This window comes from Erythrolamprus reginae, chromosome 1, assembly GCF_031021105.1.
Source record: "Erythrolamprus reginae isolate rEryReg1 chromosome 1, rEryReg1.hap1, whole genome shotgun sequence".
Taxonomy (NCBI): domain Eukaryota; kingdom Metazoa; phylum Chordata; class Lepidosauria; order Squamata; family Dipsadidae; genus Erythrolamprus; species Erythrolamprus reginae.
Window position 1 is genome coordinate 226802820 of NC_091950.1, and position 27246 is coordinate 226830065.

General features: G+C 41.2%; 1 protein-coding gene across 1 annotated transcript in view; it reads left to right on the forward strand.

Moving 5' to 3' along the window:
* Nucleotides 1-27246, forward strand: part of SETDB2 (SET domain bifurcated histone lysine methyltransferase 2) — a 64356-nt gene that overhangs the window by 6717 nt on the left and 30393 nt on the right. The window contains exons 6-16 of the mRNA XM_070759620.1: nucleotides 79-198; nucleotides 4734-4903; nucleotides 6671-6872; nucleotides 8663-8762; nucleotides 10275-10368; nucleotides 11246-11562; nucleotides 13703-13791; nucleotides 15003-15117; nucleotides 19898-20114; nucleotides 24822-25400; nucleotides 26255-26373. Coding sequence (XP_070615721.1) covers nucleotides 79-198; nucleotides 4734-4903; nucleotides 6671-6872; nucleotides 8663-8762; nucleotides 10275-10368; nucleotides 11246-11562; nucleotides 13703-13791; nucleotides 15003-15117; nucleotides 19898-20114; nucleotides 24822-25400; nucleotides 26255-26373 — 2122 coding nt within the window. The remainder of the gene's footprint in view (nucleotides 1-78; nucleotides 199-4733; nucleotides 4904-6670; nucleotides 6873-8662; nucleotides 8763-10274; nucleotides 10369-11245; nucleotides 11563-13702; nucleotides 13792-15002; nucleotides 15118-19897; nucleotides 20115-24821; nucleotides 25401-26254; nucleotides 26374-27246) is intronic.

Below are 27246 nucleotides of genomic sequence, written 5' to 3' on the forward strand. Positions count from 1 at the left end.
CAGAATCTAGGGAATAAATGGGCCGTGTTGCTTTATTTCATATCCTTATTTCCACTAGATCTACTATGTGCTTTCTAGGACAAAATGTACATGCCTTCGTCTTACTGAAAGAGCCTTCGTGAAAGCTTCCATGTCTCCAAGAAATGGACCATCTCACGGTTATACTTATAAAAGACTGGAGGAACCTATTTCCAGCGGGTAAGGAATACTGTGGTTAACATTGTATCACTTGTTTCACTCATATAAACTCTGTTGTGTTGCTGTTTTATATTATTATGGTTGGACAGCCAGATATTTAGACTGGGTTTGGTTCTGATCCACCCATGAGCACTGTTCCCTGTAAGCTGTGCGGCGATAAGAAACCTTTTCAAGTGCTGTGCAGTCATGGGGAACATGCCTCCCCACCCGCCTTCCCCCCAGGAGATTCCTTCCCTCTCACCCTCCTCCCCCCTTCCAAGAGCCTCCAGGTTTGCCCCTCTGCCAATGCTGCTCTTTGCCTCTGCTCCCTCCACGGAGGAGCCGGGAGCCGTTTCCCCCACCCAACTCCCTTGGACGAACAGAAACCCTCCTCCGCTCCTCCCAAGACCAGCTTCCCCCTCTGCAGCCCTCGCCTGCCCATAGCTTTTCCTGCTCTCAGCTCCTCCCAAGACCGGCTTTCCTTGACTGCTCCCCCTCCCCCCCGGGCTGGTCCTCCAGCTGCTCTCAGCGGGGCACTGCAGCCTCAGGAGCTAGAGCCCCAATGTGGCCCGGGAGGGAAAAGGCACAGGGAGCCTCCGCCAGCCATCCTGGCAGGCACCCCCTCTTTTCCATTCCTCTCTGCTCGGCCAGCCCCAAGGGGGGGCAAAGGCAGCTGGAGGGAAGGGGCTCAAACATATCACTGGCCCTGCCTGACCTGGGAGTGAGGCAACAGGGCAGGATTGAATGACAGCTGCCTGTTTGAGTGAGGGGGAGGTTGGCTTTGAGGCGCAACTGCAAAAGGAGTCTTTTGTCTTGGGGGGAAATGGAGTGCCTGGAGAGGGTCTGGAGATCAAAACCAGATGAAGGACTTTGTCCCAATCATTAAAGATTTAATGCCACCGTCAAATAAAAGCCAAATGGGCGACTTGGAGCCAATCATTAAGGGACTTGAGTTCTAGTCCTGCCTTAGGCATGAAAACCTCCTGGGCGACTTTGGGCCAATCACCAGCAGAGTTCCAGTGCCACCTTAATTCTTATTGAAGGGAGGTGTGAAAATTAAGAAAACAATCATATTAATTTGGGATACAAGAAAGATACTTGTTGAGGAAAGAAAAAAAAACAATGAAAATTTCTTTACACTTTTCATTTTTTAAGAACCCCTGGAGGGGCTAGTGGGCAAAAAGGAATCTATGAGCTCCCTCCCATATTTGGGTATAACAGGGTGATTCGACAGAAAAAAACATATGGCTCTTCCCTGGAACAAGCTTAAGGAATGAAATCCTGTGGTCTAGACCAGTGGTCCCCAACGTTTTTTCCACCAGGGACCAGTTTCAGCAAGACAATTTTTCTATGGCCCGGTGGGAGCGGAAAGGGGTGTGGTTTGGGGCGGGATTAAGCATGGGGGTGCTGGTCCTCCCCACCCCTCTTTACCGCCATCGCTCTATGGCTGGCAGAACCTGCCTCCCAAGCCCTCTTGCCCAGTGGGAGCTAAGCGCTGGAGAGAGGGGGTCAGGCTGGCCCTCCTGCCTCTCCCCAGCCAAAACCGCAAAAGCGCCCCACGGCAGAAGCCAAAAGAGGCTTGAGCCTCTCGGTCCTTCCCACCCCTCTGTCCCTCTGTCCCTCCTGAGGCCTCTTGCCCGGCGGGAGGCGAAGCGCTGGAGGGAGGGGGTGGCGGCATGAGGGCCGGCAGCTGCTGACTCCACGGACCGGTGCAACATGCCCCGCGGCCCGGTACTGGTCCGCGGCCCGGTGGTTGGGGACCCCTGGTCTAGACTCTAGAGGTTAAAGTTATTGCCTTGCAAGACAGAACCCACAGGTTCAAATGTCAGTAAGATAGTTTCAGAGCAAAAGAGCTTGAAATAGACTATACTAGTCTCCCTTTTTTTTCATTATCAGCAAAAAGTATTTGTTTGTTTGTTTTATATATTTTATTTTTTTTATTTTTTTATTTTATTACTTACTTACTTACTTACTTACTTACTTACTTACTTACTTACTTACTTACTTACTTACTTACTTACTTAGTGTGAAGAACACACCAAAAGGAGGTTTTCTGAAATCAACAACACTAATTTCCTTGTTGTTGGGTGACATATGTGAAAAAAATTCAGGTGCTCGGCCATGAAAATGTACCGCTCAGACACTATACTTTTCCGCACACACTAAAAAAAATATTAGAGGGAACATTGTGTATGAGGCCTTCCCAAGGACCCAGGATAATTATCTATTGCTGTTTAAGGCATAAAGGCATAAAGATATAAGGATATAAGCCGTTCCAAGTAAATTGCAATTGCAATTTACAATTGACTAACAGTGATTTTGGTCAATGCTGGTGACGTTCAAGTGGTTCTCCATTTGACCGTACTGTACATATAGGCAGTATTGGGTAGCAAATTTCAGATGGCTTTTCAATACAGCTGAAGATATTACTCTCTGTACTAGACTGTTAATCTGATACCTTTGAATCAGGGTTGATGCCAGGCGACTGCAGGTTTGTTTTTTTTAAAGATTTTTAAGAAGTGGTTTGTGGTTTCTCTGCTTGCTAAAACTGAGAGTGTGGGACTGGCCAATGTCACCAGTCTAACTTCATATCTAAGGCAGGACTGGAATTTATAGTCTCCTGGTTTCTAGCTTGGTGCATCATTATACCAGACTGCCTCTCCCTTTTAAATAATAGTTTATAATTATTAGAAATTGTGTTGAAAAACTGCTTCATGAATCTAGGTTTGAGCTTGGATATCCTGGTGCCCTCAGATGGTTATAGTTTAATGTGTTTGCAACCTAGGTTTAGACCTGAAAACTATAGGCAGTTTTTAGAGAATTTTAATTATCCCAAATTGATGTATTTGCATTATATGTAAACCTGTTCTTTATTACTTACATGAGGAGCATCCTAAAATAAAAGGGTGTAAAGGTGTTGTTTTGGTCAGTGTTTGTTTTGAATATACCTGATATCCTTGACTTATCATTAATTTATCAATGGTTTGAAGTTACAACAGCCTTGAGACAAGTGCTTTATGACTTATATTCAAATATACAGCTGTTGCACCATCCCCATAGTCATGTTGTTGTGGTTGGCTCTGGCCCAGCTCCTGTCCCAGGGAATGTGGAGATGAATGTGGGGGAAACATCCACATGCCATAGGCCTGTTTTGCTCCCGATAGAATTTCCCGACGAAGGCTCCTCTGACGAAGAGGGGAGTTTGGCAGAAAGCCCAGGAGGAGATCAATCATCCTTATCATCTCTGGATTCTGAACAAGAACCTATGACAGACCCACGCATGCGTAGAGTGATGCATAGGAGAGAACAACTAAAGGATTATTACAGGAGATATGTGAGGCCACCTGTGGTTGGGTGGGGCTGCTATAATTAGTGCTACAGATAAAAAGAGCAGCCTGCTGGTTTAGCCTTGTGGAAGTTTATCTAATTCATAGTTTCGTCAAGATCGTGGTTTTGCTGTTTCCCTGTTCAAGACTGTGGACTTTCTGGACTTTGGAATTGGACTCAATTTCCTAGTTACTGGGTGAGAAATTGGATTACATTTAACCTGTGCCTTGTGTGTACCAGAAAATCCCTTTGACATTTAAAAAGGGAATTTTTTCTGCTTTTCTGTTGATAAAGACTTTTGGTTTTCCTTCTATCATGTGGTGTGTGTCTTTTTGGACTAATTACCCTGTAATTACGGGCGGTTGGGGCATGCCGACAGAACACATGTAATCATGATCCAGTTACTTGGCACCTAGTTTGCATTTACAAGTAGTAAATATAGTCATGTGATTACAATTTCCAACTTTTCTAACCAGCTTCCAACAAGCAAAGTCAGTTGGGGAAATCAGATTTGTCCAGTGACTGCAATGATTCCCTTTATATCTGTGATAAAAATAATTGTAAAATCAGGTCTAGTCATGTGATGATTTGCTTTATGATTGCATCAACTTACAGAGTCGTAAGACTTGAAATGGTCTTCTAATACAATCCTCTGCAGGGTTCATTGCACGAGTCTTCATGGCATACAAGGCAAATGGTTGTCCAGTCTTTTTTTGAGAACCTCCAGCGATGGAGCACTCTACAACAGAAATTCTCAATTGTGGTCCTAAGTCAAGAACGACCTGTATTACATTGTGTCTCTGTATTGAACCTAAGCATCAATAAATACATGTTCTGTTAAGGAATTACAGTAGTTGTTAAAACAATAAATAAATGCATTCATCCAAGAATGCTAATTGTTAGCAAATATATACATTTTAAAACATTATCCATCATTGTACACTTTAAGAATTCTGATACATTGCAAGGCATTGTTGATTTCTATTTGCCTAGTCAATTGGACCGAATCTTCATACGTTTGTTATTTTCTTATGAAATCTACTGATTTGTCTTGCCTTGAGTACAAATGCTCATTGCCTATTTATCTTTATCTTTCTCTGTCCAGGCAAGCAGTATCCATATTGGAAGACAGAGAGGAGTAAATGTGTGTGTGTGTGTGTGTTTGGTTATCTGTCTGTGCTCACCTACACTTTAATCCTCCTTTATCTTATCTGTGTTTTATGTATCAGAGTTTATGAATGCAGCTTCCTCTGCAGCTGTGACAAGAACATGTGCCAGAACAGATTGGTACAGCACGGCCTTCAAGTTCGCTTACAAGTTTTCAGCACTGAAAAGAAAGGCTGGGGAGTTCGCTGCCTTGATGACATTGACAAGGGAACATTTGTTTGTACCTATGCAGGTAGAGCAAAAGTATTTTAAATATAGATGATTTTATTTGATGTATATATACCCACACACACATATTATCCATACATACACAGAAACATAATAGAAGATTGAATAATCATTGAATGTTTCAGTAATATTATGATTCCAATGTTGAAATCATATTTGCATAAATATTCATTGAGTTTAATTTGTTTCTGTAGGAACAATTTTACAATTTCTTCTATTTTCAGGCTATGTGGTTAGGTATTTCAAATAGATGCTTTACCTCTAAAAAATGTTTAAAGAAATTAGTATTCCAGTTGTGATTTTATTTTACTTAAAAGAATCTTGTCTAGTATCTTGTCAAGACTCACTAGGCAATATTTTCTCTCTAAAGCTGTCTAGAAAACTAACATTTTATTTTATTTTATTATTTTAATTATTTAATTATTTTATTTTCCCTCCTTTATTACTTAATAAGTAACTCAAGGCTATGAATATACATACGCTGTTTTCCCAAAAATAAGACATCCCCTGATAATAAGCCAATCAGGCTTTTGAGTGCATGGCAACAAGGGTCCAAAAAAAATGTAAGGCAGGATCTTATTTTTGGGGAAACACAGTCATAGTCCTTCCTTGTTCTATTTTCCCAACAAAAATAACCCTGAGAGGTGAGTTGAGCTGAGTAACTAGGCCAAAGTCATGCCTAAGGCAGGGCTAGAACTCACTGACTCCAGGTTTCTAGTCTTGTGCCTTAACCATCAGCTGGCTTAACCCAGTGTCTTAAACAGCTTTATTTCAGGGTCATTGTTATATCCTCTTTTATAGCTATTATTGATACTATAATTGCTTTAATTGGATATTATATTATAATTCTTAAATATCTAAAATCCCCTTCTCTCCACCCCCAAAGAAATGCTCATGGTGTAGTGAATACTACACTGAAACCTTTGGGAGCTACTTCACCAGCAAATTGCATTTTAGAGCTTTGAGATGAATGAAATGCTCCAGCTGGTTTGGAACATTCTTTGTTAGGAATATCGCAAATGGAATTAATAAAATACAGTATTTCAGTACATTCTCATCTGCTAAAAGGGAGGCTTTTCTAACCTCTTCCTGTAGGACTATTTTAGTCCCTTACAGTTTTCCCTTTACCAACCCCTGACCTAATAGCATCCTGGAAATTCAGAAGTTATTCTGAATTTATGCATAGATTTTTGAAATTTTAGTTTGCAGTCATAATTACATATATTAATCTGGAATGCAGAAATAGAACCGTATTTCCTCCGGAGTAGAAATCACTTCTTTATTTTTGGATGACCTGGTTTCACTTCCAGGTCATCCAAAATTCAGTGAAGCAAGTGGCTAAGCACTCAACCACTTAAGATTACTACATGAGGAAGAAAAATATTCAAGTATGTCCTCACTAATCTGTCCTGTTCAAGCTGTTTTGTTTCAGTGGGAAAAGATTTCAAATTGCTTGCTGATGCACTATGTTAATTGAATTTCTTGTTTCTCAGTTATCCCAAATAGACTTACCGGTAAGTTCTGTCAGTTTTTACTGTCAGTGAATTGCAATTGAAAGGAATGGTACAAAATAATATAACCTGGAATTAACATTAAATGTATTCCTATCCTGCATTTAGATTTAGAATGTCTAACACATAAAATCAGTAGAGCAAGGGGAGATCCGCTTTAGGCTTATTTGAGATAACCTTTTTGCCCTCCTTAAATGTTTATCTTTTTTTTACTGCAATACATGGAGTATAAATTTCATAAATACAGTATTTTATTCTAGGGAAATTGATATCCAGAGGTGAACATCATTACCAGGGTAAAAATAGTGGCAAAATTGAAGAGGTTAATAAGAATACCAACCAAAGTTTATTTTCAAGAAAGAGAAAACTGGATACAGTCTGTTCTGATTCAGAGAATGAACTTACTCAAGACACTGGAAGTCAACAATCTTTACATCTGAATGCTGAAGGTCAACCAAATCGGTAAATTAACAACAATTACATGTTTAAATAGTTAGCGCTCCTTCAATTTGAATCTGGACAGAGTCATTTTTATAGTCTATCTCAGTGATGGCGAACCTATGGCACAGATGCCACAGGTGGCACGCAGAACCATATCTGCTGGCACGTGAGACGTTGCCCTAGCTCAGCTCCAACATCCATGTGTGTGCCAGCCAGCTGATTTTTGACTCACAAAGAGGCTCTGGGAGGGTGTTTCTGGCTTTTAGAGCGCCTCTGTGGGATGGGGGAGGGCATTTTTATCGTCCCCCAGCTCCAGGAAGTCTTTGGAAACTGGGGAGGGCGAAACATGAGCTTACTGGGACCACCAGAAGTTGGGAAACAGGCCGGGGAGTTAAACTGTTTTGGCCCTCCCCAGGCATTGAATTATGGATGTGGGCATTTGTGCATGCACAATAGCATTTGCGCACACTATTTTGGCACCCTAGGAAAAAAAGGTTTCCCATCACTGGTCTATCTAGTAGTGACTCATTAATATCGTAAGTGTAATGTGTACTTCTAACAATACAAGCATTTAAAAATCTATGTTAGAATACATACACAATTGCTCTGAGTAAGCATGGCTCCTCTCCCTTTGAGATTAAGTAGCGAGGAAGAAGTTTGTTGGAGAGTCTGGTTCCTTGGTGGTAGTAAAAAAAGAGAAAGAAATTAAGCCCACAGAGAAGATACAATCCAACTCAGAATTATGTGTTCAGAATACTGAGAGTAGTATTAGGAAGTTGATATGAAGGCAAATGGCTGATTTCTTTCAAGATAAATTTTTAGGCTTAATCCCCACTGTGGCTGAATCTACCCAAACTATTCCTTGTATATTTTGCCTCTCCTGATGTTTAATCCTCACCTCTAAATTTAATAAGCCTCTATATTTTCTTCATTGTTGTGTATTCTTGAGAGCCTTAAATGTATGTTTTAAATGTCCATCTATTGAAATGGTGGGGGAGGAGCCTCCAGGTGACTAAAGGGAAAGCATGTTTAGATTTATATTATAGCCATAGTTTAGGCTAAAAAAAAAGTGGTAGCAGCAGCTATTTGCTGAAAACAATAAATATTGCATCACTCTAAAGTAGAGTGAAAAGAGCCTTACGACATAAAAAATGCAAATGATAATATTATTATACAGTGTAGTGATGGCCTTTATTCAGGGGTGAAATTCAGGAGGGTCTGGGGAACCTGTAGCAGAAATTTTGAGCAGTTCAGAGAACCAGCTAATACCACCTCTGATTGGCCCCAGAGTGGGTTGGGAATGGAGATTTTGCAGTATCCTTCCCCTGCCATGCCCACCAAACCACGCCTACAGAACCAGTAGGAAACAATTTTTAATTTCACTCCTGTCTTTATTACAGCAGTTCAAAATCTTTTCAGTATAGACTGTAAATGATTCTTTAATGCTTTAAAGCTCTTCTCAAATTAAGTAGAAGCTGGGCTTTCAACATAGCTCAATAATTTAAGTGTGTAATAGTTTGTATAATGAATATAATACAAACTCTCTTATTTCAGTAGAATGAATATTATACAAACTCTCTTATTTCAATACAATATGCTAAATTTTCCAAGTGGATCTGTTTACATTTTTAAAAAGTTTTGGTAAATTTGTAATCTTTGTAGGCATTTACTAGTACAAAATTTCCACAGAATGACACGGAATTTCCTGTAAACTCTGGATAATTACTAGGACAATTATTGTATTAATAATTAAAAAATAGTTTAAAGGATTCTACTTTAACGTATGATATATAAAACCATGTTTCTGTTAGCAGAATTCAGAACTACACTTCATGCAAGAATCGGAACGTTCAAACTATTACAAGACCTAAAACCAAAACATCCCTTCTTCAAAAATACTGGCGAGAACTGGTAAATATTCTGCATTTATTTTTAGACTGCTTTTTGGCTTTTTACTTTATTTTAATCTATAATTTGAATATTTCAAATCTGTTCTGTTTTTAAATTTGATAGCCAGGTAATTAGGGAAGATCTTACTTTGCTCAGTGAATAATAATACAATATCACAGTATTTCTCAACCTCAACAACTTTAAAATATGTAGACTTCAGCATGCCAGTTGAGAATTTGGGAACTGAAGTCCCTGCATCTTAAAGTTACTGGGGTTGATGAATTATCCTGCACAGTTTCTTCCTCCTCTTTCCCCTAGAAGAATGTGTGTGTGTTCAGCTAGCCATACCCTTACCGGGATTTGAACCTGTGGAGTTTGCCTTGCAAGGCAGCAGCTTTAACCTCTAGAGTCTAGACCAGTAATGGCGAGCCTTTTTTCCTTGGGTGCTGAAACCGTGTGCATATGCGCGAGTGCTCACACCCATAGACCAATGCCTGGGGAATGCAAAAATGGCCTCCCCCACTTCCCAGAGGCCCTCTGGAGGCCAGAAATGGCTTGTTTTCCAATTTCTGGTGGCCCAGGTAGGCCCATTTCTCACCCTACCCAGGCTCCAGAGGTATTCCTGGAGCCTCGGGAGGGAAAAGAAATCTTCCCTGAGACCCTCCAGAACCCAAAAATGCCCTTGCAGAGCCTCTGTGTAAGCTGAAAAACAGCTGGCCGGCACACCCATGCATGCTGGCGCTGAACTAGGGCAAGAGCTCGTGTGCTCAGTGTGCCACCTGTGACACGTGTGCCATAGGTTCGCCATCACTGGTCTAGACCAGTGTTTCCCAACCTTGGAAACTTGAAGATATCTGAAATTCTGGGAGTTGAAGTCCAAATATCTTCAAGTTGCCAAGGTTGGGAAACACCATAAGCAAAAATGGCCGATAAGCAAAAAGGAAGTTGTGTGCTCATTCCCATATTTGGGTATGCCAGGGTGATTCAATAGAAAAAAGCATTTTATATATGTGTGTGTGTGAGAGAGAGAGATTTTTTGTCAAGTTTTCGTTATCAGCAAAAAATATGATTGATTGATTGATTGATTGATTGACTGGATTTTTATGCTGGCCCTCTCCGAGGACTTGGGGCAGCTCACAACATATCAAAACAATATACCATATACATACCTAAAAATCCAATTAATATAGCTAAAAAACTTTTAAAACTCTAGTAACATTTAAAATCATTCATTCCCATTCACACAGCAAGACATACTACACTTGTTGGCTAGGGGGCTAGGGTCTAATGGCCCCAAGCTTGACGGCACAGACAGATCTTTAAACATTTATGGAAGGCTAGTGTAAATCTCTGGGGGGAGCTGATTCCAGAGTGCCTGGGCCCCCACAGAGAAGGCTCTTCCCCAAGGTCTTTGTTGTATCCCAGAACCAAGAAAGCCAGTTGGCTTCAAGAAAAACCTTGGGAAACCAACAAAAGAAATCCAGGATTAAAATTCCTAGTTTGCCTACTCTTACTAGATTTCTTTCTTCAAAGGGATTTACTACTGCCAGCTCTGATGAAGATGAGAATTCTTTGTGTCAGATGTCAGGAACAAGAATAACTTCCACAACTAAAAAAGGAGATAAACGTAAAGTTGCACCATTTTTTTTTCATTTTCCAGAAATTTGAAAATAAAATTGTACTATTAAGGAGTTAAAACAACTACAATCAATAGAGTCCTAAAAAACCTACATAAATGAAATGTAAAAGCATGAAAAATTATTCAGCCTTTGCCATGGTTTCCAGATAGCCTTAAATATTACCTCTCTCTCTCATCTATCTATCTATCTATCTATCTATCTATCTATCTATCTATCTATCTATCTATTTTTTAATTTGATTTGATTTGTATGCTGCCCCTCTCCATAGACTCAGGGCGGCTAACAACAATAATAAAACAGCATATGACAAATCTAATATTTAAAATAACTCATACTCTGACTTGAAGAGTTTTGAGCAATGATGATCTACTTGGTTGGAATAGTTTAGAATGTATAGCTGACTAGAGCAGAAGTTTCCAACGTTGGCAACTTTATGAGGTGTGGACTTCAAGTCCCAGAATTCTACACCATATAAATTTGCCAAGGTTGGAGTGTAACTTCTTGCTACGAGGTCTTGGCAGCTCCTTGAAGGAGTTGTGCCTATTCCTGGATTTGTATATGTGAACTCAGGAAGCAGAGAGTGTGCAATGACATTAACCTGTCATTATCTCTGGAAAAAGTGCATCTCCTGTAAGCAGCCACCAACAGATAATGCAAAGTGGCTTTGTCCTTTGATCAAAATACTGAAAACATAGGTATGGCCATGATTGTACTCTGAATCTGATAGAGCTTCAGAATGAAAAATAATATTTTAATAAATTGGTCCAGCAAATTTAAATTAAAGCATCTATACAAAATACTGGAAGGTGTAAGACTGTGAGACGTTCCTAAATCATATGCTGATCTTGAAATGCTTCTTTACAGAATCAAGCCTGCAAGGAGAATTTGAGAAACTGGTAAACACCATAAATTCTGAAGCTAATACTGATTGCCATAACAAGATTCTCCTTTCTGATGCTGTAATGAAAAGTAAACTGCCTATGGAAGATGACAAAGAAGTTAAAAAACAACATAAAGTTATACTTGAATCAGACTGCACAATAAAGGGAAAAACCCAGAAAAACAAGCAGGAACTTGCTTGTATGAACGAGGCAGCAGAAATTGAGGCATGCCCAATGAATGAAGAGAAACCTTGTTTGCTGGATGCCACAAGCGAAGGCAATGTAGGCAGGTTCCTTAATGTAAGTTGTATTTCTTTGCTTCTTTTGTTTCAATTTATATAGCCACCTACAGATGAAACTCAAAAAATTAGAATACTCATTAAAAAGTTCATTTATTTTAGTAATGCAACTTAAAAGGTGAAATGTAATATATGAGAGAGACTCATTACATGGAAAACAAGATAGTTCAAGCTGTGATTTGTCATAATTGTGATGATTAGGACATGCAGCTCATGAAAACCCCAAATCCACAATCTCAGAAAATTAGAGTATTATATGCAATCAATAAAATAAGCATTGTACATAGAACAATATCGGATCTCTGAAAAATGTAAGCTTGCATATGTACTTAGTAGTTGGTTTGGGCCCCTTTTGCAGCAATTACTGCCTCAATGTGGCGTGGCTTGGAAGCTATCTGTCTGTGGCACTGCTGAGGTGTTATGGAAGACTAGGATGCTTCAGTGCCTCTTCTGCATTGTTCGGTCTCATGTCTCTCATCTTTCTCTTGGCAATGCCCCATAGACTCTCTATGGGGATCAGGTCAGGCGAGTTTGCTGGCCAATCAAGCAGAGTAATCCCACGGTTATTGAACCAGGTTTTGGTGCTTTGGGCAGTGTGGGCAAGGGCCACGTCCTGCTGGAAAACGAAGTCAGCCTCCCTATAAAGCTTGTCTGTGGAAGGAAGCATGAAATGCCCCAAAATCTCCTGGTAGATGGCTGTGTTGACTCTGGACTTAATGAAGCACCGTGGACCAACACCTGCAGATGACATGACTCCTCAAATTATTATTATTATTATTATTATTATTATTATTATTATTATTATTAATTAGATTTGTATGCCGCCCCTCTCCGTAGACTCAGGGCAGCTCACAACAACAATAAAACAATGTACAACAAATCTAATAATTTAAAAACACTAAAAAAACCCATTATTAAAAGCAAACATACACGCAAACATACCATACATAAACTATATAGGCCCGGGGGAGATGTCTCAATTCCCCCATGCCTGATGGCAGAGGTGGGTTTTAAGGAGTTTACGAAAGGCAAGGAAGGTGGGGGCAGTTCTAATCTCCGGGGGGAGTCAACACAGACTGTGGAAACTTCACACTGGACTTCAAGCATCTTGCAGTGTGTGCCTCTCCATTCTTCCTCCATACTCTGGGGCCTTGGTTTCCCAGTGAGATGCAAACATTTCCACAGTGTCTGTTTATTTGGGGAGTCATGTCATTTGCTGGATGGGGACATTCTGATCTCAAGAAAGAATGTCCAATATTGTGGGCGCTACAGGTTCACATTCTGGGCCCTGACAAACAAGGACCCAAACAAGGACCCAGAATATGCCCATCCTGCTTGGCCAGTCAAATGGAAACAAGTGGGAACAATGTTCTCTTAAGTAACCAGGTCCCAAACCATTAAGGGTTTTAAAGGTGACAACCAGCTTTTTGAATTGTATCTGAAAACACATTGACAACCAATACAGCTTATATACACTAAGTAATCACATGCAGCCACATTCTGCAACTGCTTTCAAATGATGTTCAGGGGCAGCCCCATGTAAAGAGTATTGTGGTAGTCCAGACAGGTCATTGTGGAATGAATAACACTGAGCAGGGCCTTCAAATCCAGGAACAGGCATAACTGATGCACAACCTGAAGGTGAGCTGTCCCAGCTCTTTTAAGAAGTTGTGAACTCAGAAGGACTTCCATATTGATCATCATATCTGTTTGAGGCAATGCCACCTCATCCAGAATCAAAAATGGAAGATCCTTAGCCTGAGAACATTCAAAACCTTAAAGCCACTAAGACTTGCTTGGGTTGAACCACAACCTCTTTCCTTAGGGAAAGGGGTCACCCAAATGTACCTAAGACATATAAAATATATCAAAAAACAGCACTATAGTTTTATAACTTATTGATATTAAATACACAGATTTTGGCCCTGTTTAAAACCCTTTTATCTCTCTCTCTCTCTCTCTCTTTCATTAATGTTAAACGTTACAGAAAATAATAGTTTGCTCAAACATTCATACTCATATTCATACCTGACTTCATAATTAGATTATGTTTGCCAAGAGAAACTATCCAAATGTGCACAAAATGTATATTAAAAGAAAACAGGTGCTTCTATTTTAACTGTTATTTATTTTGTTTATAGCACAGCTGCTCTCCTAATCTCTTTGTACAAAGTGTATTTGTAGAGACTCACAACAGAAATTACCCCTGGGTGGCATTCTTCACAAACAGGTTTGACATTTTTCTTTGTTAACAAATCCTAAGCATAATTCTGTGAGCAAAAATAGATTTCCACTAAGAAAAAAATGTATAAACTGAATACATGTTTTGTGGTTGGTTATCTTCTATTGAATAATATAGAAGGCAGAAAATGGAATGGTGTTATTGCTGAGCCATATAAAAATAAAAACATAATAGAAAGAGTTTTATCCCATTTATAAAAGCAAATACGACACAACTCTATGATTGTGTCTGATTTTTATAGCAAAAGCGATTAAATCTGAAGTAATGTATTTTTATGTCTCTGAACTGTAAATAAATCTTGATATTTCAAGGAATTGATGAAGTTATTTTGGGATTTGAGTGTGCGGCCATATAAGTATGTATTGATTAATAACTACTTGATCTTAGAATGTTTATCTTGGGCAAATGCTCTAAACTTTTTAGATATTATTAAATGTTAATCATATTAATTATAAACCAGAGACAGAAAGCAAGTTTTAAAGTTGATTTGCAAACCATTATTAAAAACCAATAGCAGTTTTAGTTGTTGCAGAAGAGATAATTTTCCTGGCTTTTCATTCTTGCTAATGTTCTCCATGATTTCCAGGGACAGAGCATATTGTAGTGAAGTAAACCATGGTTTCATTTGTTTCTTTAATTATGTTAAGAACAGAAATATTGATTAGCACTACTTAAGCACTATCTGCTAGATATTCAAATTTAATAGTATTAAAATTAAAATGTAGTAAACTATTACTATGACAGGCCAGGAGTAATTGCTAACACTTTGGAGGACAGAGAGATCTTGGCAGATTTGAACATTGAGCCGTAGCAAACAAAATGCAGTTCAGTGATAAGGAAGGTAAGATCCTGCACTTAGGGAGAATGGATGTCCTAGCGGACCACCACTTGAGTATGAACCAGTAGTGTGCTGTGGCTTCCAAAAAAGACCATGTCGTCCTAAACTGTATCGGTAAGAGGGATAGCATCAGGATCGTGGGAAGTACCATTTTTTTACTGCACTAGTGAGATCACATTTTGGAATACTGTGTACAGTTCTTATCACCAAGATAGTTGTAAATTATGTGAAGAGCAGACATTGTTGCTACCTTGTTGGTAATCTTAAACTCCACCCATCTCATATTTATAACAATTGTAAAAGTGTAAATCCCCATAGATTATTACTATTATTCTAATTGTTTGGCATATTTGCTTTGCAGACGTGTAAAAGCTGGAACTGAACTTACATGGGATTATGGTTATCAAGCTGGAAGTATGCCTGAGACAGAGACTACCTGCCAGTGTGGGAGTCTGCTGTGCCGGAGAAAAATCTTGTAGAGTTTTTGAATATATTAATTTAGAGCCTAGTGAAATGGGGAGCATTTAAGATCTGCTGCTGAGAATTTTCCATTATACACAGTACTGAGTGAAATGTATGAAGTATGGAATCACATGGATTAACATACTAATAGGCAGCTAGCTTCCATATTTGTAAAGATGGAATTTTTTTTAGCAAGCATTGGCTATTGTGTAAAAAGATGATAGTAATAAAAACATCCAATAGAATAACAAGAGTTTGACAGGTATGTAATAGCAGCACACACATGTGAATTATAATCATATCCTACAATACAGCTTTGCTCCTTCTACCCAAATTCCTGTGGACACTGATAAGCAAGAAGACCAGACCTGGCTTGGAGTAGCACACTGAAAATTGAGGAAAGGTTAGGACAAAGAACTGGTCCTAAAAGACAATATCTGAAATGTACTCATTGTATTTTAATTAAATAGTTGTATATTATTTTAATATGATATATTGGTCTGTATTTAATCATCTTCTTTGTTACATATTAAAGTTTTACCATTCAGTACCAATTTTTGCAGCAGTCCTAACAGCTTTCATTTTCTTAGTTGTATGCATACTGTATATCATTAGCCGCCTTTCTCGAAGCATCTCACAGTTGATGGCGTCAGTCAACGGAAAGTAAAATGTTTTTGGCAGAGGAAGGGCTGGTGTGAAATCAAATTATTCTGGAAGAGAAAAGGGGCTTCTTCAGTGGAAGAAGCCTGTTGGTGGAAGCAGGAAGTGTTTTGCATATGGAAAGGAGGGCCTTTTTGCTATAAATTGCCCTCAGAAAGGGAAAAATCAGAAGAAAAATCAACGCCTGTACACCCTTATGGGTAATGAATAGGAAATTCAGGAGTTCTTCATATTGGGGTCTCATCAGGTCTCTTTAAAGGGCCCTATTTGTACCTATATTGAAAGAAAACCAGGAAAGTAAAACTGATCCATTGGTCTGGGAGGCAACAGGTAATAAGGGAATCTTGAAGTTCCCCCCTTAAAAGTTATATTAAAGGAGGGTGTGGAGCCAGTACAAGTGAAGCAATATAAAATTCCAATAAAGGTCAAGGGAGGATTAAAACTAGTTATAGAAACATTACTAAAAGATGGGTTGATAGAACCTGCTATGTCCCAATTTAAGACACCAATATTACCTGTACAAAAACCTAATGGATCCTTTTGTCTTTTTATAACCTCCGTAAAATTAACCAGCTAATTGCCAGCCATCATACTATTGTTCCAAATCCATATACACTTTTAAGTCGCATACCAAGTAGTCAGAGATATTTTAGTGTTGTAGATCTAAAGGATGCTTTCTTGACATGTTCCTTAGCAGAAGAGTCGAGGGATATTTTTGCTTTTGAATGGGCAGATCCGGACACACATAGAACTCAGCAATATAGGTGGTGTGTGTTGCCACGGGGGTTCTCAGAAAGTCCCAATTTGTTCGGACAGGTTTTGGAACAGGTGTTAGCAAAGTTCCAGCCACCAGAGGGATTACAGCTGCTACAGTATGTAGATGATCTACTATTGTTTGGTGAAAAGAAAGGTGAAGTTGAGTATGGAACTAATGAGTTGTTAAATTTTCTGGGAAGACAAGGGTTGAGGGTGTCAAGGAAGTAGTTACAGTATGTAGAGACTGAAGTGAAATATTTGGGTCATTTAATTAGTCAAGGTAGCAAGAAAATAAATCCAGAAAGGATAGAGGCAATAGTAAAGCAATCTCTACCTAGGGATAAGAAGGATGTTAGGAAATTGTTGGGACTAGTAAGATATTGCCAGTTATGGATAAATGGATATACAGATAAAGTTAATTTTTTGTATGAGAAGCTAGAAGAGGAACCATGGGAAGTGGAATGGAAGGAACGTGATAGGCAGTGAAGGGTTGTTCATCTTACTTCCTACTGGCATGCCCTTTGAGGCTGTTGTGGGGGCGTACACACCCATTGGCGTGAGATTTGGCTTCTAAACATGTGCAGCAAGCGAAATCTTGTGTGAGGATGCACAAGTGAGTGAGATTTTGGCAATTTTTGCTGATATTTTTGCTTCCGTGCATGTGCAGAAGCCAAATCTCGTGCCATTGTGTGTGCACACACCCACAACGCCCTCAAAGGGCACGCCAGTAGGAAGTAAGACGAGCGGCCTTTCACTGCCTATCACGTTCTTTCCATTCCACTTCCCATGGTTCCTCTTCCAGCACATGTGCAGAAGCAAAAAAGCACCAAAAATTGCCAAAATCTCACAGAAGTGTCCTCACACAAAATTTTGCTTGCTGCACATGCGCAGAAGCCAAATCTCATGCAAGGGCGCATCAGGGATGCACAGCTGCGCACACATCCCAGAAGTTTGCCTGATTTACAGAATCTTTTTCATATTTTGTGGCTGTGGAGGATAGAATAGCTAAAGGTGTATTAGCACAATTATGGGCTGGAAAAAGGAAACCTGTAGCGTTTTTATCTAAATTAATGGATCGTGTGGTAAGGGGTTGGCCTGTGTGTGTGCAAGCTGTGGCTGCTGCTGCTATATTGGCGAAGAAACTTGGAAGTTAACTTTAGGTGGGGCTTTGATAGTAAGTAGCCCATACCAGGTGATAAATATGATGCGAAAGGCCCATAGCTGGTTTACTAATTCTAGATTGTTGCAATATGAGGTAATTCCGTTATCATAAGATAACTTAGTTGTAACTAGATAGGAAACTGAATCCAGCAGAATTTCTGTCAGAGATAGACAGGGATAGATAGACAGTGATGGAGAACCTTTTTTTCCTTGGGTGCCAAAAAAGCATGGGCATGTGCTATCGCGCATGTGCATGTGCCCACATCCATAATTCAACGCCTTGGGAGGGAGAAAACAGCTTCCCGCATCCCCTGGAGGCTAGAAACGGTCTGCTTCCCAAATTCTGGTGGGCCCAATAGACTCATATTTCACCCTCCCCAGCCTCCAAAGGCTTCCCTGGAGCCAGGAAAGAGTAAAAATGCCCTCCCCATCCCCCCGAGGCTCTCTGGAAGCCAAAAATGCCCTCTCAGATTGTTCTGCGAACCAAAAATCTGCTGACCAGCACATACATGCACGTTGGAGCTGAGCTAGGGCAACAGCTCATGTGCCAGCAAATATGGCTCCGCGTGCCACCTGTGGCACCCATGCCATAGATTCACCATCACTGATATGAAACATAATTGCTAATTGCTATTGCTAACATGTTGTAAGCCGCCCTGAGTCTAAGGAGAAGGGCGGCATAAAAAAAGGAAATAAATAAATAAATAAATAATAATTGTGTAGATGTAATTGATTTTCAAACCAAAGTGCGTGCAGACTTAGAAGATAATGCAATTGAGGGAGTGAACTTGTTTATTGATGGTTCATCCAGGGTAGAGGGTGGTAAAGGAAGAATGGTTATGCTGTGTGAATGGAGATACATATGAAGTGTTGGATGCTGGACGGTTGCCATTTGAATGGTTAGCACAAACCTGTCAGGTGTTTGTTTTATTGCAAGCTTTAAAGTTGCTGGCAAATGGTGTGGGTAATATATACTGCTCAAAAAAATAAAGGGAACACATTGAAAAAAGGGCGCGCATGCGCAGATGGTGTTTTTACTTCCGCACCACTATATTGTGAAAAATCGATTATCGCGAGGGGTCTTGGAACGTAACCCTCGCGATACTCGAGGGATCACTCTATTTATTTGGACTTCCAGAGGACTCTGAGCGGCTTACAACCAAATACACATAAAATGCAATATAAAACCCACTAAAAGCAGTGCAAAATGATTTAAAACCAATAATTAACAATTAAAACAGCTTTAAAAACATGCATGTCTTCCCTGGTTGGATCCTGATGGAGTGCCATCTGATCAACTATCCCAAGCCTGCTGGAAAAGCCAGGTATTTACGGCTTTTTGGAAGGCCAGTAGGCTGGGGCAGTCCGGGAGCAATGCAGGAAACAGAAACCCAGTCTGGTTGCAATGCAAGAAATAGAAACTCCCAACACAGCGGGAAACAGAAGCTTCATATAGCATCCCTTCAATCCTCCCACTAGAATGCAGCATCCCAATAGAAATATATGGGACCTGACACAGCCCCTCTCTTTCTGTGCAAAACTTCCTAGCTAACTTAAACTACACTGCTCAAAAAAATAAAGGGAACACTTAAACAACAGTATATAACTTCAAGTAAATTAAACTTCTGTGAAATCAAACTGTTCACTTAGAACTCAACACTGACTGACAGTCAATTTCACATGCTGTTGTGCAAATAGAATAGTTGTGCAAATGAAATATTCAATGAGAATATTTCATTCATTCAGATCTAGCATGTATTATTTGGGTGTTCCCTTTATTTTTTTGAGCAGTATATAACAACCCAAGGAGAGTTGGCAGATTGTAACTAATTTATTTGCAACAAGAAGAGGGGGCAGGCTTGTTCTCAGTGCTGTCCCAGTTCAGGACACCACTTTTATATATACATATAAGGCTCTCACTAGCCGCTTGGAATTTTAAGGCAAGGAGAAGCGGCCCAAAGGGAAAACATTTAAGTGAGCAAAATGAAGATTTTTCAATAAAACGTGGATTCTGTGACTAAAACTTGCAACAGATCTCCAAGGTCCCTTCCAACTGAACCCCTCCCTCCCCGCAGGAAGCGGCCCTTGGGGCGCTTGTGGGCGATTTCACAACAGCCCGAAACTATTAGAAGTGAGCGGCGCCCTGCGCTCTCCTGAAGGCGTTTGCTGTGTCACGCGGCTTCTTCACGGGCGACAAAAGCTTCGGCTAACAGGTAGCTGCCGGGAGCCCCTGCCGCTTCCGGGAAGGCTCCGTGTCGCTCAGGGCGCCGTGGGGGCAGCGTGCTTTCTCTTCCAGGTGCCCGAAGGCCTTGTCGCGCAGAAACGAAAGAAGGCAGGGAAGCAGCTCTTCTCCGGACCCTCAGGCCGCGGCCACCGGACAAGCGGAGAAGCCTCCCCAAGCGCTGCTCTCTCGCTTCGGTTCTCTCAGCTAAGGGTAAGGGCCGGGGGAGGAAGGCGGCCGTCTGGGCGTCCCTTGGCGGAGCCCTGGCTTCCTCCGCTGGCGCTGGGAAAAGGTTGAATTCCCCCGCTCCTGGTTTTGTGCAGGTCTCCGGGAAGGGCCGCTTTATCCTTCCGCTCCTGGCTTGGTTCAGTCGCGGCCGCCCTCGCCGGTGGGTTGGCAACGTCTCCGGGCGCTTAGTTCCTCTCGATGGAGCTCAGCCGAGCAGAAGAAGGGAGCCGCTTTTTAGCCTTTCACCTTCGTTGGCGCGCAACTTGTAATCGCGCCGCGCAGAATTTACACTGTCGAGATGAGATTTGCTTCATGGGGCGAACTTTCGTGAGAGTTGTGCTGACTATTTACCACAGTCCCGGCGTTGTTTTCTCATTAATAATTCCGGAGTCTTTTTGTCCTTTCTTGAAGAGTGGGAAGGAAAGGGGGACCATCATTATATATCACTGTATATATATATTACCTGGGGAGCCAATAATACCTGGAGAAATGTCAGAGGAGATGTACTAAAGTAGGATATCTATAATCAATGAGAAAACAACGCCGGGACTGTGGTAAATAGTCAGCACAACTCTCACATTCAAATTAGATTGAAGATCCCTTAGCAGTGTTTCCCAACCTTGGCCACTTGAAGATATTTGGACTTCAACTCCCAGAATTCCCCAGCCAGCTGGCCGGGGAATTCTTGGAGTTGAAGTCCAAATATCTTCAAGTGGCCAAGGTTGGGAAACACTGCCTTGGCATGTCTTTACTGACCTGCACCCTCCCCTGTCTCTGCTCCCAAATAAATATATTTGTGGTACAAGGTAATATGTAGTTATATCAGCCTCTTCTGATAAAGCAAGAAATAGCATCCTTTAATTCTTCATTCCTCACTTAATTAGCATCCTGTCCCACCTCTTATTTTTTTTGAAAGATGCCACTTCCAACATCAAAACTTTATTGCTTCTCACCCAATCCAACAATGTGTACATTATTCGTAGCTCTCAAATGTTTTTAAAGCAAATAATGACAAAACACTACACGGAAATAATCCTGAACTATAACCTGTATGAGGGAGAGCTGCATCGGCATCGGGAGGAGCAACGTAGTTCACGAACTTCTTCATGCAGGATAATTAGTGATCAGAGGAATTGCCAATAAAGGCAGAAAAGCTGCTGAGAGGGGGAATGCACGTGTTGCCCTTCTCAACAAGTGACTCTGGACAGTGTAACATTTAAATTTAGATTTATTATTAGAGTTGGAAGGGACCTTGTAGGTCATCTAGTCCAACCCCCCACCCCACCCAAGCAGGAGTTCCTGCACCATTTGAGACAGATGGCAGTCCAATCTCCCCTTGAAGGTAGTAAGTGTTGGAGTTCTCACAATCTCTACTGGCAAGCTGTTGTACTGGTTGATCACTCTCATGGTTAAAAAGTTTCTCCTCACTTCCAGGTTAAAACTCTCCTTGATCAGCTTCCATCCATTATTCTTTGTTTGGCTTTCTGGTGCCATAGAGAACAGCCTGCCTGACCCCCTCCACTCTGTGACATCCCCTCAAGTATTGGAACACTGCTATCATGGTCACCCGTGGTCCTTCTCTAAACTCAGCTAAACTCAGCCGCTGAAGCCACTCTTTGTATGTTTTATTTTCCAGACCCTTTATCATCCTGGTTGCTCTCTTCTGCACTTTCTCTGGAGTCTCAATGTCTTTTTTGTAGTATAGTGACCAAAACTGATGGCCCAGAACTGTCGTAAATAAGTAGCAGAGTGGATTTGATTTAAATCAAGTTGATTTAATTAATAATTTTTAAAGAGCAACTGTCATCTCTGTCCCGCAGCGGTTCCTCCTCTGACCCGCTGTTCACTCACTGACAGTCCCATTCATTTTAATGGGATGACTGGTGATGAAGATATTCTTCACACAAGGTGAAGAATGTGGCAGGCAGAAGGTGAGTGGATGCCCGCTAACAGACGCTGCCATGATGGACCTGAAATGACAGATGATTTTTAATATTATATTTATAAGCTGCTTAGAAGGTTTCACTTTCATTTTTACTGCTTGCCCTTCCTCATATTTAGAGCCTATTGGTACAGATGCATTTCTTTTCAAATAATCATAGTTTGTAGTGTACATACATTTGCAAAAGAATGGGATAAAGGAATATCCTCATGGTTACTGTGAAATTGCGTGAATGCATCAATGCAGTGCATGATATCTCAACTTGCAGAGCTTGGATTCATTGAATGAATTTACCAAAAATATAAATCGTGCAGAACATACAGCCTCATGCTATCTAAGTAAACTCCATTTCATATTGAATAAACTAAATTATTAATGTACCTTAAATAGAAAACTATCTTTAAATATATCTTTACTGCAAAAGTGTTTTATTAAAATAAATTTGATAAAAATAAAAAATCCAATTTAAATGATAAAAAATCCAATTATTTTAAATTAATCACCCATTTTTATCCTCCCTGATAAATAGTGAAGGAAGATCATTATTGGAGCAATAAAAGAAGGTTTATAGGAATACTTTTCAAATTTCCTTTAGTTTTTTAATTGGCATAACTTTTGTGCAGTTATGAGATACTCTACATGCAAACCATGGTATGTTAAGTTTAATATATTGTTTTATTTAAGAGAATCGTATAACAGAAAGGGTCACTATAAGCTGGGTTTTTTTAAAGAAAGCAAATGCAAATGTTTACATAATAAAACAGAAATAATTAACTTAAACCAATTTAGAATGACCTTAAACTAAACTATGGATCGCCATCACTGCCCTAGGGACTCTAGGAGGGTCACAATCAAAAATAGACATACAATATAATATTAGAACTTCTAAAAACACTTTTAAAACAATTAAAATCTGACAGTTAAAAAACCAAACATACCATTTATGGCCGGATCTCTATGGTACACTGTCAGATCTATAACCCCAGGCCTGCTAGAAAACCCAGGTCTTTACAGCCTTCCGGAAGGCCAGTAGGGTGGAGGTAGTCCAGAACTCAGGGCATAGCTGGTTCCAGAAAGTCACAGCAGCCACAGAGAAGACACTCCCCCACGGACCCACCAGCCGACACTGTTTCGCTGACAGGACCCAGAGAAGACCAACTCTGTGGGCCCTTATCGATCGCTAGGAGCTATGTGGTAGAAGGCGGTTTTGAAGATAGTCTGGCCCTAAGCCATTTAGGGCTTTAAAGGTAATGACCAATGCCTTGAATTGTGCGTGGAGACCAATAGGGAGCTAGTGCAGTCCGCAGAGGATTGGTGTAATGTGGGTGTACCTAAGTATACCTACAGTAGCTCGCACGACTGCATTCTGGACCAAATGTAGTCTCCGAACGCTCTTCAGGGGTAGCCCCATGTAGATCATGTTGCAATAATCTAACTATGAGGTGATAAGAGCATGAGTGACCATGAGAAGAGGCTTCTGATCCAAGTAGGGTCGCAATTGGTGCACTAGGTGAACCTCTACAACTACTACTTCACTGAATTGACAAGGGGTGGAGATATATAACTGGTGTCATAAGCATATTGCTAATACCTCACCCCATGTTATCAGATAATCTTACCCAGTAGTTTCAGGTAGATGTTAAATATTAGAGGACTGAACCCTGAGGCACTCCAGAGAGGAGGGGTCTGGGGGTTGACCTCTGTCCTCCTACCAACACTGACTGTGACCGGCCAGAGAGATAGGAGGAGAACCACTGTATCACAGTGCTTCCCATTCCCAACTCCCTTAGAAGTCTCAGAAGGATACCATGGTCAATGGTATTGAAAGCAGCTGAGAGATCAAGTAGCACCAAGATAGAGGAATGACCTCTTTCTTGGGCTTGCCGGAGATCATCCATCAGAGTGACCAAAGCAGTTTCTGTGCTGTAGCCAGGTCTGAGATTTGATTGAAAGGGGTCTAGGTTATCTCTTTCATCCAATGACCAAAGGAGCTGGAGTGCTACCCCTTTCTCTACAACATTTCCCACAAAGGGTAGGTTGGAGACTGGATGAAAGTTATTTAATGGTTGTGGGAAGGACCCCTCCCTCAAGGAGGCGCTAACCAAAGCCTGGAGGCCAATCTTGTCTGACCTTTGCTGGCCAAAAACAACCAGGAGAGGCACGGCTCCAATAAACACATGGAGAAGCTCGTCACTCCCATAGCCTTGTCCACATACTCAGGAGTGACAGGCTCAAATTCATCCCACACAATAGGATTAAGACCTACCCCTGTCATCTCGGTCAGAATTGTCCAATCAGAGTCCGGGTTCATACAAATCTGAGCAACTATCTGATAGAAACTGAACAAATTCCTCAGCTCTACCCTGCAAAGGCTTCCTCTATCTGAAGGATGGAATGAGTCACCCTAAAAAGGGCGGCTGGGCGCGAGTCAGCGCATGCAATGTGCAGAAAAATGTGAACATTTTGCTGCCCTTATTGACACTAAATAAATCCTAATAAAGGCTCTTAACAGTGTTCGGTCAGATTTGGAGTTACTGGTTAGGAGTTACTGATATAAAAATCTAAACTATGAGTTACAGCAGATGGTAAAAACTAGTAAAATTATCCATTAAAACAAGTTAATTGATTACCACAAAGTAATAGGTTTGCATTGTAAATGGTGGTAATGGGGATGGGAAGAGGTGGGGGTGGCAACAGCCACACCGAAGTCTTGTGGGATCTGCCCTCCTCTAGCTCTTCTTGCTTCACAGAGTTCGCCTCAGCGGTGCCCGCCAAGAATTCACCAGAGGTCAGAGGCGGCCCCCCAAATCCAGGCCGAATGCAGGATGGTGACGAGGAAGAGCCACAGCCAGGGCTGGGACCGAAAGCGCCAAACTTAGCCGAAGACAAGGAGGAGGGGAATGATGATGGGGCAACCAGGAGCAGCAAGCACAGTGGCACTCATCCCCCCATGTTCTGGGCAGGGAGAAGGTGCACAGAGACCGGCCTGGAGAACAGCCAGGGAGACAACAGAGGCCCACCAGCAGCACCCAATACCCCGCGCTCCAAACAGGAGGAAGGTGCAGGGATGCCAGCCCAGAAAGCAGCTAAGAAGATGACCAAGGCCCGCCAGCAGCAGCGGAGGCCGCCCAAACGGGCCAGCAGAAAATGGGCCATTGCCACTGCCAGGCCAAGCCAACAAAAGGAACAGCGATTGGCAGCTGCCGGCAGGAAGGCAAACAAAGATGGTGAGGATGTTGAAGAGCCACTGCCAGTCTGGCCCCATGGGGACCCCCAGAATGTAAAGCCAGGTGGCAACGATGCAGCCACAGCCGCTCTTCTTCCTCCAGGTAAGAAAGGCGTAGTCACTGTAATTGGTGCAGCCACGTAGCCCTCAATGTAGATTTCAAGCAGCAATCCTATTTTAATGTTGGTCTTGGTTTCTGAGGAGGCCACATCCCCGACATGGGTGGTTTCTCATAGAGCAGGGGCTTCTGCATGGCACAGTAACTTGGGTTGTTTCTCACGGAATGGGAGACTTCTCTTTGTGTTGTTTTCCAGCAGTCAGTTTCTCAGTGAAGTTTGTGGGGGGTGTATCTCCTGGCACTCTGGTAGCAGCACCAGCTTCTGTGCACCTGGTTTTCCAGCACAAGCTGCGTAGGACTCTACCAATGGCATGTTCTTAATCTCTTATCCCAGTCTCCCTGAACATCCTGTTTGATTCCGCTAAACCAGCGCTTCTCAACCTTGGGGTCGAACGACAATATCATTTACTCTGGGTGCTTTTTGTGGTAGATGGGAACAAGGAAATCCTAAAGCACACCTCACGAAAGCAAAGTTCCAACTTCTTTAGGAGTTCCCATTTGTGGGTAACTATGGCTCATTCGCAACATGTGGACTTCAACTCCCAAAATTCCTGAGCTAGCATGGCTGGCTCAGGAATTCTGGGAGTTAAAGAACATGGGTTGTAAAGTTGCAATTCATAACAGTAGCAAAATTACAATTATAGCAACAAAAATAATTTTATGGTTGGAGGTCACCTCAACATGAGGAAATGTATTAAAGGGTCACAACATTAGAAAGATTGAAAACCACTAAACTCTAAACTTAGGGCAATTGCTCTCTGTAGATCATTGCTCCATTGTGGAGCAAAGCCAACAGCTTTGGGTTAATACTGTTTTAATCTCTAAAATATTTTTCTAAGGCGACTCCAAAATGGCAGAGATGACAAGAAGAAAGTGTGAGTTTTGTCCAGACGATGAACCATGGGCGATTATGTACATTTCTGAAGAAGAGAATCTTGCAGTGCATCAGAACTGTTTGGTGAGGTTTGCCAGCAACATTCAAACTGTGTCCATAACTGATTGGAAAATGAAAAAAAATCTGAAGCACTTTTGTGAGGCAATTCATAATTGATACAACTATTTCTTTTATGTCCTATATACTATACTTTTATAGGAATGTACTACAATTTCAAGAGTGAAACTTTAAATAATTTCCTGATTTTAAGTAAACCAGAGTACAAGAAGAACATAACAGGACTAATTATTTTGGAAGGTCAGAAGTAATATAATTCTGATAATTCTATAATTATCAAATTATAAGTTGATGTCACCATAAGTAATTAATATCCTGACTTTATTAGTTCCATAAATAACTTAAGGTGTCTAACATATCTAATATTCCTCCTTCCTATTGTTCCCACAACAACAACCCTGTTAAGGTGTGTTGAGCTGAGAGAGAGTGACTGGCTCCAAATCACCCAACTAGCTTCCATGGCCAAGATAGGGTTAAGAACTCCATATTTCTCAGTTTCTAGCCAGGTGCCTTGTGCACGTGCATCCTTTTATTTATAGACAATGGGAGGAAGAGAGCCTCTTCCCCTCACTTTTCTCCTGGAGGATCATGGTCCAGAGAGCAGAATTTTCAAGGCATCCCACTTACCCTGAATCTATAGCTGGTTTTGTTTTTGTTTTTCCTTTTCTATTGGGAAAAGTGATGGCTCCCTGAGCAGCTGATATTGCTCCTTCCCTGAGTCCCAGGGAGAGGAAGGGAACATGCCATGGACAACTTTGTAGTCAGCTGAATGAAGAGGGGCTCCAAAAGGTTTTTCAAAGTTTTGGGTGTCCAAGCTAAAAGTTTGAGAGGCATGAAGATGCTATTTTGGTTGCTCTTTACATCAAGGTCTTCTAAACA